The following is a 13,475-nucleotide window of genomic DNA, read 5'->3' on the forward strand; positions in this document are numbered from 1 at the left end:
AAGGGGTGGGAAAAGGTGGTCTAGATCAGAGTTTCCTACACCGGAGTCACTGGGGGAGTGTGTTATGGGGCACATCTCAGGACAGTGCCTGAAATTCTATGTGTCTAACAATCTCACTGGTGAGGCCGATCCTCCTGGTTGGAGGACCACAATTTGAGTTGCAGGATTTGGGCACGAACACCTGTGCTTTAGCAAAACATACCAGGCTCTTGGTGGTTTGACCTCTACCTAGCTGCTCCAATACACCCAGAGCCATTTTTGGCTTTGGTCCTTCTTCTCCTCCATGTTAGGGACCTCACCTCCCCATGGTCCCACATTCTCCTCTGACTCCCACACTCTGTCCAGCAACCTGGTCAACAGGCCTGAGACTGAGACCAAAGTCATTTCCTCTCTGAAGCCCCTTTGAGAGATACATTTTTCCTCCCCTCTAGAAGGGGTTGCCCTTCCTTTGCTCTCAGTCTGTCTTCTATCTGTCACAGCGCTTGATGACACTTAAATATTCACGTGTTCTCTCACCAGACTGCAAATGCCTGGCACTCCTTAGGCACTTTATATGAAAGCTGTTGGATGAATGGGTTTCCATCCACCGTGTAATAGTATATAGCTTTCCTTAGATAGTCCTTAGATTGTGAATTCTTTGAAAACCCGGACTGGGCCCATTATCTGTAGCACTGGAGTGTCCAGCACATAGTAACTGCCCAAAGGAGATGTATTCATTAGGGGACATGATCCCTGGGGGTGAGTCTGTTTTGTAAGCTTCCTAGGTATTCACTGTGGACCACTGGCTGGCTGGCTGGGAGTTTTAACAAAATCACCTATATTTTCTGCATAGCACTTAGCATGTGCATTGAGCAAGGTTTTCCCAAAATGAGAAAAGCCAGGCGCCTCTGGCTGTGGAATGGATGCCTGTCCCCACTGATGCTTCTGATTTATGGAATCATTTCTCCGGAATCCTCAGGCACATGTGGAGACCCCCGCCAGCACATGGGCCCACTCTGGGGAGTAAGCATCCCATCTCAGCTGGCCTCTCCGAACACAGGCCAGAGTTTACCCTGGAAGCCGAGAAACCATAGCAACCACCGTCAACATCCACTCTTGCCTCGTGCCATTTGTAATGTGGGAGAGGAGACAGGTTACCCTTGACAGCAGCTGAGGCCTCCCAGCTATGTTGAAAATTTATGATTATCTTTAATTTAACTTTTATTTTTATCAAAGCAATCTATGTACATAATTTAAACAGCCAAATGGTACTGCAAGGCTTTTAATGAAAAGCATCAGTTTCCTGCTCCACCTCTCCCTACCCCCTGAGTCCCACTCCTCAGGGGCTGCGACTCCCAGCTCACTGCCGGAGCCATTTCTTGTGGTGTTCATGTTCCTATTTCCATGGGTATCGACTGATTGGCAGTTATTTCTTGGTTGTAAAAAAAAAATTTAGATATTATCCACTGAATTCCTATCATGGAAGGTGAGGATGTGAGATTCCTGTCTGGAGGTGCTGAACTGTTTTTTTCTGTTCCTTTCATCCTCTAAGGATGTGTTTTGATATTTTGGTTCTATCTGTGTCCAGCTTTGTTTTTATTTGATTTTTTTTGGTACTGGGGACTGAACCCATGGGTGCTTTATCACTATGCTACACCCCCTAGCTTTTTATTTCTTTGAGACAGGGTCTCACTAAGTTGCCCACACTCAACTCAAATATGAGATGCTCCTGCCTCAGCCTTCCGAGTCACTGGGATTACAGGTGTGCACCTGGCTGGATGACCAGCTTCTTTCATATAACTATGGAAGTGTAAATATTGTCCACAGTTCAGCGGGGTGTTGTGTGATGCTATTTTGTCTTTCTATGTTTTGTTTGCTTTGCCTTTTGTTCTCTGGTCTGTTTGACTCACCAGGTACCTATCACTAGGAATCCCAGGCTCTTGGGCAGATCTGTGAAACACCTCTCCGTTTAGCCAGAACCACAAGGTTCGTCCCTTTTGAAGCCAACAGGTGCCTGCTCCAGTTTAGACTGGCTGCTTTCTAGGTCTCCTGCTCAGCGGTCTCCCAGGTTTTTCTTTTCATCTATGTCTGGGAATCTCCATAGGCCAGATCTCCTGTCTCCAGAATCATATGTGATTCTCTTTCTTGGTTGATTCTCTCATCCTCCAGTAATTTCTGGAAAAGTCTATATGGGAGATTTGCTTTTCCAAACCACATTCTACCCTGCACTTCCTTTGCAGTTTGCCGAGTTAGGATTCTGTCTTAGAAAATAAAGATCAACCCCCTTTCCCACCAGGACATGTTGCCTTCCAGCTTCAATTACTTCTATCCAGAAGCCCTGGGCCATTCTGATTCTAGATTCCAGATACATGATTCTCTTTTCCTTTCCAGAAATGGTTAAGATTTTCTCTTAGTTTCCATTAGAATTTCATAAAGATGGTGTCTTGGTCTGGTTGTTTAGCCACTATTACAGACAGGACTTGGCCAAGACTTTCAATCTGGAAGAACATGAACTTCAGTTGAGAATTTGGTTCATATTAGTTCTTTCACAATGTGCTCTTCTCTGTTCTCTTATTTTTTGTTATTCTACAATTCCTAGTAGCAGGCTGTTGGATTTTCTGGATTGATCCCTATTTTATTTCTCTCCTATTTTCTGTTTGTCTTTTTTTTTTTTAAAAAAAATTTTGGCAGTGTTCCTCAATTCCAATTCTTTTATAGATTGTTTTTAATACCTGCAATCATAATTTTAATTTTGATTTTTTTCTTCTCTGAATGCTCCTTTTTAATAGCACCCTGTGCTTGTATTTATGGATGCAGTATTGTCTTTTATCTCTTTTGAGAATTTTAATTAAATAATTTTAATGTTTCCTTCTGCTTCCTGCATTTATTTTTCATTTATTAAACACTTATATTGCCTAATTTTATCAAGCACTTTTCTAACACATCATAAATATTAACTTGCTCCTATCTGCCTAACAACACTATGGAGTGGATAACAGTACTCCTACTTCAGAGGTGATGAAACTGAGGCTCAGAGAAGTTAGATAACCTGCCCAAGGTCAGACAGCTGGTAAGTGGAACAGCTGGGATTTGAACCTGGGCCATCCTTGTTCTACAACTTATACTGTTAACAATGATCTCTATCTCACAATGTTTCCTTTCTGTTTGGTTTGGGTTTCTTTCCTGTTAATAGTTTCCCTGGAGTGCTTGACTCTGGTGGTCTATTCATGGTTAAGAGGCACTTAAAGGCTGCTCACCCCCTCCTGTGTGGGGGACTTTTCGAGGTATGTCATGCTAGGGCCTAACGAGGCTGAGACCTCCTGACATCATTTTCTGTGGTACGTCTCTCTTGATTTCTCCGTTTCTCCAGGAAAGAATATCTCAAACACCTGATTGGGGTGGGTGGAGTCGTATGAGCAGGTACCTCTGCTCAGTAAGCAGAATTCCTCCTCCTCTCCCTGGTATCGGTTTAGCATCGGGCTCTCAGCTGGACCTAGTCTCCCACATCCAGAGCCTGTCTCTCTGTCTCCTGGGGCAGGAGAACAGTCTGTCTGCCTGCTTTGGGCTCTGGGATGATACCTGGGGGACCCCAAAGCTCCACCTCTCATCCTCATCTTCAGCAGCTTCTGAGGCCTCGACTCCTGACCTTTCCTGGGGACTCTGTGTTGAGGACAGTGGGGCCCTTATTTTCTAGTACAGGTCCTTACTTTTCAGCCTGGTCTATTCTGCCGAGCAGTGACCACTTAACCATCTGCTTTCCACCTTCCACACGTTTGCTGACATCTACTGTCATTGTCCTAGTGGGTTTGCACTAAAAATAAAATACTTGATTTCTGTTTCGGTGGGTTGGGGAGGGAGCATCCCCTAAATGCTAATATCCAATCCACCACGTTTAATCAGAAACCTAGATTGTCAGCTTCCCTGAGACTCAGGAGCTCTGCAGACACATCATGAGCTTCCTGCACCATCCCCGCAGAAGGGACAGGTATGCTCAGAGCTGGTCTCTGGAATGGACACAATCATAGAATCAACCAATATTTTTTAAACCAATAATATCTGCCTCCCATCCAGTGGTTTCCAAACTGGGCTCCATGGAACCCTAGGGTTCCTCAGGGGTGCCCAGGTGTTGGCCATAGGAGTAAGGGAGAAAGCAACCTGAAGTTCTGCTTTCATCTGTTTTATATGTGGGGACTGTACTATAGCTTTTATTCAATATAATGATTCCATTCTTTAAAAAATAAAAATAAAAAAGAGGAACAAATAGAAAAGGTGGATTGCAACAGACCTATCATTACATGCCATTCTCTCTCCAGGGTTGTTGTGCAAACCTTTTTCCGTGAGCTATTTTAATGGCAGTTGTTTTTACAATCACAATTTTGTGGAGGGAGCATTGCTTTGGGGTTCCAGTATGGGTTTTAAGCTTGATTCGACTGTTTAACTTGGTTGTGTGCCCTTAGGGAGCTTGTTCAACCTCTCTGGGCCTGTTTTTTTCATCTTTCAATAGGGATTGTCACCTGGTTAGCAGGGGAACTGGAAAGATTCATGGGGCAGACTCTTCATGACACATAGTAGCTGCTCATCAATGTTATTCCTCCTTGTCCCTGGACCTGGGAGTATGTACCGTTGCAACATTACATCAGTCCAAGATCCCTGACCTTTTGGGGCTTCATATTTTAGTGGGAGGGGACAGACAATAAAACATAATGAAGTGAATCATGTGGAACTGACAAAGATGATGCATGTCAGAGAAGCAAGGAAGAGATGAGCATATGAGGAGGGATAAGGAGTGGACAAGTGGGGTCACAATTTTAAACAGGGTCAACTTCATTGAGAAGGTGATGTTTGAGCAAAAACTGGACAGTGAAGCAATTAGCCATGTGGATATCTGAGCAAGGAATCCAGATAGAGGGAATAGGAATGCAGATGATCTAGAGCAAGAGCGTCCCCGGAGTATTTGAGAAGCAAGAGGAAAGTCAGCGTGGCCAGAGCCAAGTTAACAAGGGGAGAGTTGAAGGTGATGAAACCAAAGGTCAACAAGAGCCAGATCTTTACCCCTTATTATAGCACAGATTTTAAAAATAATATCTATACCCCCAAAATACCTGATATAAAGTCATATTTATGTACACTTAATTCTAGGATTTGGGAAAAATCAAGGCAGATTCTGTTTGCTAAAATGTGCATTCGGTAATGAGAAATAGAAGGAGATGGAACAGGAAGGCCCTCCTTGTGGTCCTTCCAATGTTTGTATCCATTTAGAACTGGAGCTCCCTGTACAAGATTTTGGCTTCCTCAGATGGCAACCCTCCCCGTCAGCCCCACCTTGTCCAGTGTGGCCAGTCATGGGACTATCTGCTGCAACCACCAACCACCCAGTGTACTCAGGGTCGATTTCAGGATCCTCTCTGGAATACACTCCCCTGCTCACTGATTGGTCCAGAGGTGGTCACCTGACTGAGCTTGGCCAATGATTCCCTTCTCTGCTTGTTTTTCTTTTTTTGAAACAGGAAATCAGCAAGATAGTCAAAATAGTCTCTTGCTGGCATAGGATCTATAAAATAAAAAGAAAATCAGTATCTACTGGAAGCCATGTGTGGGGAAAAAAAATGTACATGTGTGTGGAAAAAGTCTGCTTCTAGTGAGACAGAATGAAAGGGACTCTGAGAGAGGAAGGGTGAGAGCGCCCTGGGTTCCAGTTGTCTCGGGCTGCCTCCTTGCCACTCCTGCTGGCTGGTTGTTGAAGCTTGCCTTGGATTCTGAGGGCAATACAATTCCTTTCAAGCCTCAGCTTGTTTGATTCAGGTTCCTCTCATGTGCAACCTAGATAACCCACTGCCTATTTCTTTTATCTTTGAAGTTACTCAGAGGTATCTACACAGAGTTTCATTTTTAACAACCTCCCACCTGCCTTCAACTTAATTTCCTTTAGAAAAACTCTGGCCATGAAATCTGTACTTCTATGGTCTAGGATAGTTTTTCCGAAAGTGTGTTTTGTGAGCTCCTCCATGGAAAAGATTTCCATGGACAAAGGCATTTGGAAAATAAATATGGCATGCAATATTTCTCTCTTGGAGATTCATAATGTAGCATATTAAAGAATTCCTGCAAAGAATAAATGTGCATAACGCTGTCAAATACGGAATCTCTGGATTCTTTTCTGACCCTGGGTCCTTTTTATTTATATAACACATAATATCACCAACTCCTGATGCTCCAGAGGGTCCATTTTGGGGTCCACATGAAACTGAGTCCACCTTCTTTAAAATAGCTTATTATCGGGGTGCCCCACGCAGAAATGTTTGTCAAAGGAACCCCTTGATGTGGGATCTTATCAGCCTGGAGGAAGGGATAGTTTGGGTAATGTTCATAGCATCACCTTCTACTCACTAAGCATACAGGTGTTGCCTTTATCGGACTCACTCATTGGCACCATATGAGTCGATGGTGGTCTGACAAACCATTGCTACTTCCTGCAGAGGTCCTGCCTGTTAGTTGGAATTACATCTGGAGAGGTTCCCTTGCTGCTTCCTTATCTTTCTGAGAGGTGAGTTGTTTGTAAACCAGGATGAGACTGTATCAAAGGCTCTCTTTGAGCAGAAATGGGGCTTCCAAGTGTTGGATGGTCCAAGACCCCCATCACAGATGTGGGATATCTGGAATATTCTGTCTCTGGGATATTTGGACTCACCTCCTGGCTGTCATTACTACCTTTCCCCTGTTTACAGTTTGCAAAGAGCACTCATTTGAGCCTTTAACCCATCCTGCAAAATGTGGGCTTTATTCATCTCTATTTTATAAATATGGAAACGGAGGCTCACCCATTTTGTCCTCAGTCACACACACAGGGAAGGAAAACCTGGAGCTGACCTTGGGTCTGTCTGGCCCTACCATGCTATTCTCTCTGTCCTGTTACTCTGCCTCCAGCAACATGCTTCCAGTGGCTACTCCCTCAATAGCCACATTTCAATTCCTTTTTTTCCTACCATCACACACATAGCTCCTATGAGGACTTGGGTCCTTCTCCTGGGAATGAGAGGTGGGACTGTCAAGGAAGCAAGATGGCCTCTGTGGGGCCATGTGGCTTGGCACTTCAGGAAGGTTGCCTTCTGATGACAGTAGCAGGGCCAGACCTGGCTGGGCTCACAGGCCTGGGGACCAATGACCAAGCCATCAGAAGTGCCTGTGCCTCCTCAGGTGGCTTCACAGATAAGCATCTATCACCTGCCAGGACCCACCTCTCATCCTTCAGCAGGGTGCTGGCTTTATTCGCACCCATGTGGGATTCACTCTGCACCCCTGCCAGCCCAGGAGATAAGTAGCCTTGAAGTAACCAGAGACTTCAGTGCTCAGTGGCTTCACAGCCTGAAGAAAGGTACAGTGGAGGAAGCCTTGATCAAGAACTCAGGTGTTAGATCTCAGTGACCTGGAGGAAGAGAGCTAGCCTCAGCCTCTTTCTCTAATGGTGATAGGCAGCTTTGCCTGTCACTCAAGGCCATGGAGAGGGAAAGGCCAAGAATGAGGAATATCACAGCCCCAGAGAAATGTGGGAGGTGGCTGCAAAAATCTTGGCCATGAATGTACTGCCAACTTCAAGTGTATCATGACTTCCTACCAGGCCTCTGGGAAAAGAACAGGTTTGGACTGGTGTAGATAGTCTCAGATGTTCCTTCCTGCACTGACTGCGGTTTGAGGGGGCAGAAGGTACCCTCATAGGGTGGCTTTTTGGTCATATCCCTTTCTATCAGTGGCCAGTGCTCGGCCCAAGGCCAGGTATCCACAGGGAGGTGTGCTATGTGAGGATGTCTGTGATGGAGGTCCTGGCATTGAGAATGTGTGTGTATTTGTGTACATATGCATGTGTATGTGCATATGTCTATTCATATATATGTGTGCATGTATGTGTGCGTGTATTTGGGCGTGTTTGTGTATGTGTGTGTGTATGTGCTTTGACTCTTGAATCAAGGTAACAGGCTGGGAAATCTGTTACCATGGAAGGACATCACTAACTTCTGCTTGGGCCTTGGGGGTGAGGTCTCCAGGATTCAATTTTTTTCCTTCTTTCTCTTCTTTCCCACAAGTGATTCAGTAAGCACATCTATTTTAGTGTCTGCAGGAAGGGCCTTGCTTTGGGGACCCAGACTCCAGGACCCAGGGTTGTTTGAAGGCTCTGTGGTCACAGGATGCAGCCGGGCCTCAGGATGTCCTGGAAAGCCAGGCCTGTGTACCAGCTCTTGGGGGTGCTGGAGCTCAGCAAGAACACAGACCTTCATTCAGTTGCATGTGGGGCCTGAAGGGAGGGGCCCTTAATTTACAAGAGTGGACAGGGTCCACGGAGCATCTACCCAGCAAACACTGACGTGTCTCAGCGCACGGGAGCTGCCGCAGGGCGCTGCTGAAGTAATGCGTGTGGGGTCATCTTATTTTGAATTGAAGGTGCAGGGGACTAAGATCATGTGAGGCCAGTGGTCATGCTCACTTGTCTCATTGGGGAACTCAGATGCAAGGTGCAGGGAGCAAGGAAGAGCAGATGGTGGGAGAGAGCTTGGCATCTGCAGCCAGCTGTCCTTGGGGGTGGCTGGGAGGTACCCTGGAAGGGGAGGCTAGACCTCTCCCAGTGGGAGGCATCACTAGACGGGGCCAGCAGGATGCCGGGCTGGGCTGCTTGGCCTCCACCCCTTCCTCACTTCCCACTGAGGGTCCAGGGTCTCCCTCCTGCTGGATCTCCTCTCCCCTGTCCCCTCCCTGGGCTCATCTCTTGGCCCCCTGGTTCCCCCCATTATGCCTTGCGCTCTGCTTGATTTTGACTTCAGATCTATTTTGTATCCCTGGTTCCCCATCTTGGGCACAACGGCTTGACCTTCTCTTCCTGGTGAAATTGCAGAGGCTCCCAGCATTCCTTGGCCTATGGCTGCTTCACTCCAATCTTGGCTTTGGTCATGACATTGCTTTCTCCTCTGCCTGACCTTCCTGTGCCCTCTTACAAAGATCCTGGTGATGATAACAGGCCCACCCGGATAATGCAGGACAATCTCAGGATCCCATTCAAATACCCTGCATAGGAGAACACTGTCCCTGAGCCCCGTCCTCTGTAATTGTATCTCCTCTGCTAAGCTGTGATCAAGGACCTGGGTTTTTTCACCTTAACACCCTTACTTGGGTGCACAACTTGAGAGCATACATGGTTAATGAATAGTTTGCAAAATAAGAAGTCAGAAATGAATGCATGAAAAAAGTTTTAAGGCCCAAACACATGGGTCCCCAGGGGCTCGCACAGGCATGGTGCTGTGTCCCTGAGCTCATGACCTTTGGTTTTCCAATACCTCTTGCAGTCCCTTCTCCCTCCCCCAGGGAGCAGGAGTTTGCTCTCCTTTTTGGATGGATGGTCCAGCCGGGCGTATTCAGGACAGCTGGGAGAGGAGGAGGCTGGTCTAGCCCGACCATAGCTGTCCTTAGAGCCTTCCTTCAGGCCTCCTCTTCAATACCTCCCCTCCCTCATCTTACCTTCCCACTCTAGTCTTCCCATCATCTGCTCCTCTCCCACCTAGAGAAGTCTGAGGAGACCCAGGGTGACACTCCCATGCCAGGGACATCTTCACCATTCGCTGGCATGTCGCCAACCCCTTGCTGGAGAGCAGCCCTTCTAGGGCGGGCCAAGACAGCCCAGCTGGGCCACACCAGTACTTCTGAACCAGACCTGCACCCTCGCCACCACCCAGAGCCCCATCCCTGGGCCCCGCTCACCTGTCTCTCCCCAGATGGGCAGGTACTCATCTTGTTGAATGTCCAGCATGATCTCCAGCCCGTTGCCCGTCCCCCCCTTGACCGTGGTGAGCAGAGGCTTGCCATCCTCGCCTGAGTTAAACATGTAACACTTCCCATATTTTGTAAACACCTGAAGGAAAGAAAAGAGAGAGAAGCACATGGTGACTTTGCACTGGGCTCCAGAGATGGGTGAGACCCCAGAAGTCCCACAGCAGGCTAGTGTCCCCACCGCCCATTGCAATCAACCCCTCTTGGAGTCCAGTGATTTCTCAACCTGACCAATGGCTGGACTTTTACCAAGTGAGATTCTGGTATCAAAGGATCAATCTGGACACCCTTTGGGGCTTGGCTTGTTAAATGTGATCTGCTCTCCTGGAAGGTCCACTTCTAAGCATCAAATATCATCTCTAAGTTTCTGACCCTTGAACCCACATAGCTGTGTCCTGGGCTCCAGACATGTGGATCCCACTGTTTGGTGTCCCACAGATGCTCCATGCTCAGCATGTCCCAGACAGAACAGATCTCCTTCCTCGGCTTCCCCACTCCAAATGGACAGTTGTCTTATACTCTGTCCCAGGGACAGCACCACTACCTGCAGAGGGGCTCAAGCCAGACTCTCAGAGCCACTGTCCACTCTTCCTTATCCCTATGTGCAATCAGCCAGCAAGGTCCCATCACGCTCTCTCTAAATATGCCTCAAATCTAGCCTTTTCTATCCTGCTATAATGTAGGACCCAAACAATTCTTGTGTGGGCTTCCCTGGTTTCCTAGCAGGACTCCTGGATTCCAGACAACGCTGTCAGCCCAGCCCCTAAGTTAACTGTGGCTCCCTCTTTGTGAAATGCAGACCTGATCATGTTACTCCAGTGCTAAGAGTCCGATGGGCTGCCCCATCCCCTTTAGTCTAAAATCTAGATCCTCCATTCCCAGTCTTGTAGGATGTGCTCTGCCTGCTCCTTCTCCCTTCCTCCCTCCTGCTTCCTACCAGAGTCCTCAGGTGCCTACCAGAAGTAAACTCAGGGACTGCATCTGCTTGTTTACTTTTGTGGCTTTCTCTGGTGGCTAGCAGTTTCTGTCACTTGGGGGTGCTCCACAAGTATATGGCAAATGAATTAATGATCCAAGGAATGAGTTGGGGGTGGAGCCTGAACAACTTGCACCACCTCCAGCCGTACCTGGCTGCTTCACACACTTCTGGTTTCTACTTGCTGCTTCTGCCGCCCCTACCTCCTTTGCTTGGTGAAAGCAAGTTCACAAAGAATCATGTGAAGGTATGGAGAAGCCCAGGGCAAGGAATGCAGAAATCTTCCTCCAAGTTTTGGCATTGCTCTCTATTGGATGTGTGACATTGGGTGGACCAAATAAACCCTCCAAGCCTCAACTTCTCCATCTATCAAATGGGGGTTCTGGTCCTTGCATTTTCCACCTCTCAAGGTTATCGAGAAGATCAAATAAGGCAATACGTGCAAAAATGCTTTGAAAACCAGAAAAGCTTTCTACAAATGCAATGGGTTATTATGATTATATAACTGCTTTGGAGCCTCGTGCTGAAGCCAAATTATATCCAGCAAAATTGGCTGGAATAGAGCCAAGCCAAATGTATTGGCTTCCTTCAGACACTGAGTTTTGGGTCCAGGACCCCCTCTCTCCCTGACCATGCCCCCCTGCATGTCCCATCCTGGAGCATGGAGGCTGTAGGGAGCCCCTTTGGCTTCTCATCCTTAGTGCAGGGCAGGTAAATAGCAGAGGTGAGCTGAGACTGCCTTCCTCATGCAGATCTTGATAATGGATGCAAGGAAGGAAGATGGTCTTCTACCATGTACCAAACACTGTGCTAGACATGTTTCCTGTAGTATCTCATTTAACCCTCACAACTATGACCATGGGTGGGCACTGCCGTTCCCATTGTGGAGAGGAGGAAACCAAGAGAGGTTAAGTGACAGCCAGTAAGCAGAGAAGCTGGGCTTCAGCTCCCTGTCTTTCCTATTCTAACACGTACACTCTTTCTGGGTGTGCTGTCCTTAACCAGTGGAAACATACCACCACCCCCTGCCTTACTTTTTCTATGTCATTCATTATTCACATCCATGTGCTCCCACCTAGTGCAAGGGTTATGAAGATTTCAAAAAAACAAAAGAAAAATACAAGGCCTACTGTCTGCCTTCAGGACTTAGAAGAAGGGCCAGAAAACAGCAGATTCTACATTTTTCTCCAGTCTACCAAACAGCTCTGAGTCCCTGGATAGCTGCACTGTTTCAGGACAACCAAGAGTTACTCTCCCAGCTTCATGGTGTGGGAGAACAGCTGGAATTAAGGCAAAGTCTAAAGCAAACAGTCTTTCAAAGAACCAAGTTTTATCATCACGACTGCATATAATGATTGAACTTGTATAATGAACTTGTCCCCTGGAGAGATGCTCTTGGGGACCACTGTAATGAACAGATAAGAGCATTTTATAGCTAGCACGTCCATTGTAAGGGATCGGACACATCCGGAGTGACGTCTGGGGTGTTCCAATAAGACCTTTTTCTTGTAGATACTCTAAATATCCTGTCTTCAAAATTACTTGGAATACAAATTGGTCTATGGTCATGAAGAGGTCTGTAAGTAAATTTCAGCTTAGCTTCAGGTTATTGCAAATTCCAAGCTCCTGGACTTCTCCCTCCTGCTTCGTTTGGTCTTTCATCTTCGGGACACTGGGCTGGGGTTTGAATGCAGTGTCTGCTCACAAAGTCAGCTGTGATCCTAGTCCTGCCTAAACATGCTGGATATTGATGGCAAAGGTATTGATCCTCCCTAAGCAATCAAGGGTGACAGAGTGTGAGAGCGGAGAGCAGGCTTGGACTCATGCTCACTTACTTACTTCACAGGTAACACAAGGAAGACGTCGGAGAGAAGTAGCGACTTGCCCAAGGTCATAGAGCAAGGACATGTCCCACTGTGACCCTGACTCCTAATTCAGCCTGTTCTTCCTTTACTCCACCCTTCCTCAGCTTCCTCACTGATAAGAAGAGCTGCAAGATGCAGGGGCAGCTCTGGTCTCTCTCATCTGAACTTCAGTGGATCATTGACGGGGGATCTGCTCTGCAGACACCGAGTGGGAGCTGAAGCCTCGTGAACTGAAGTCTTTCCCTACAGAGGACGCAGTGGACGGGTCCTCAGGTCCTTGCAGTGGGAGTGAACAGAGACTTTCTTGCTCGCCATCTCCACAGCCCTTACCAGAATCCCTCCTAGCCCAGGTGACAGCTCCTGCCGGTGCTCAGGTGTCAGGCTGCTCTTTCCCATCCCTCCTCCTGGGGACAGGGTGCTTGGGTAAGCTCACAAGTATACCAGTGTGAGTGACCCAGGTCAGCGTTGGTCAGGAGTGGGGAGCCAGAGGTCACTAGAGCCAAGCCTGACAGATGGCCAAGTTAGAGTCTCCAATGACCAACTTCTTTATCAAGTCAGAACCACCACTATAAGGCAGCCTAAAGCCCTCTGCTGTTCCTGTTGCATTAGGAGCGAGTCCCAGATCCTCTCTGCAACCCTGCATGGTTGTATCCATTGCTTCCTCCCCGCCATAGGCTTCCCACATACTTCGGCTCCCAGGAGGTCGGCAAGCCTCCCCCTGTGAGCCTTTCCAATGCCATTTCTTCTGCTGACCATGTTCTCCAAGCATGTGCTGTGCCTGGCCAGACCCTGATCAGGCCTCAGCTTGAAAGCCACTTCCTCAGAGAAACCCTATTTGATGACGC

General features: G+C 47.5%; 1 protein-coding gene across 1 annotated transcript in view; it reads right to left on the reverse strand.

The window, feature by feature from the left end:
* Positions 1-13,475, reverse strand: part of Asic2 (acid sensing ion channel subunit 2) — a 1,061,443-nt gene that overhangs the window by 75,901 nt on the left and 972,067 nt on the right. The window contains exon 2 of the mRNA XM_015501193.2: positions 9,721-9,871. Within this exon, the coding sequence (XP_015356679.1) occupies positions 9,721-9,871 (151 nt within the window). The remainder of the gene's footprint in view (positions 1-9,720; positions 9,872-13,475) is intronic.

The sequence above is a fragment of the Marmota marmota genome, unplaced genomic scaffold (assembly GCF_001458135.2).
Source record: "Marmota marmota marmota unplaced genomic scaffold, marMar, whole genome shotgun sequence".
Taxonomy (NCBI): Eukaryota; Metazoa; Chordata; class Mammalia; order Rodentia; family Sciuridae; genus Marmota; species Marmota marmota.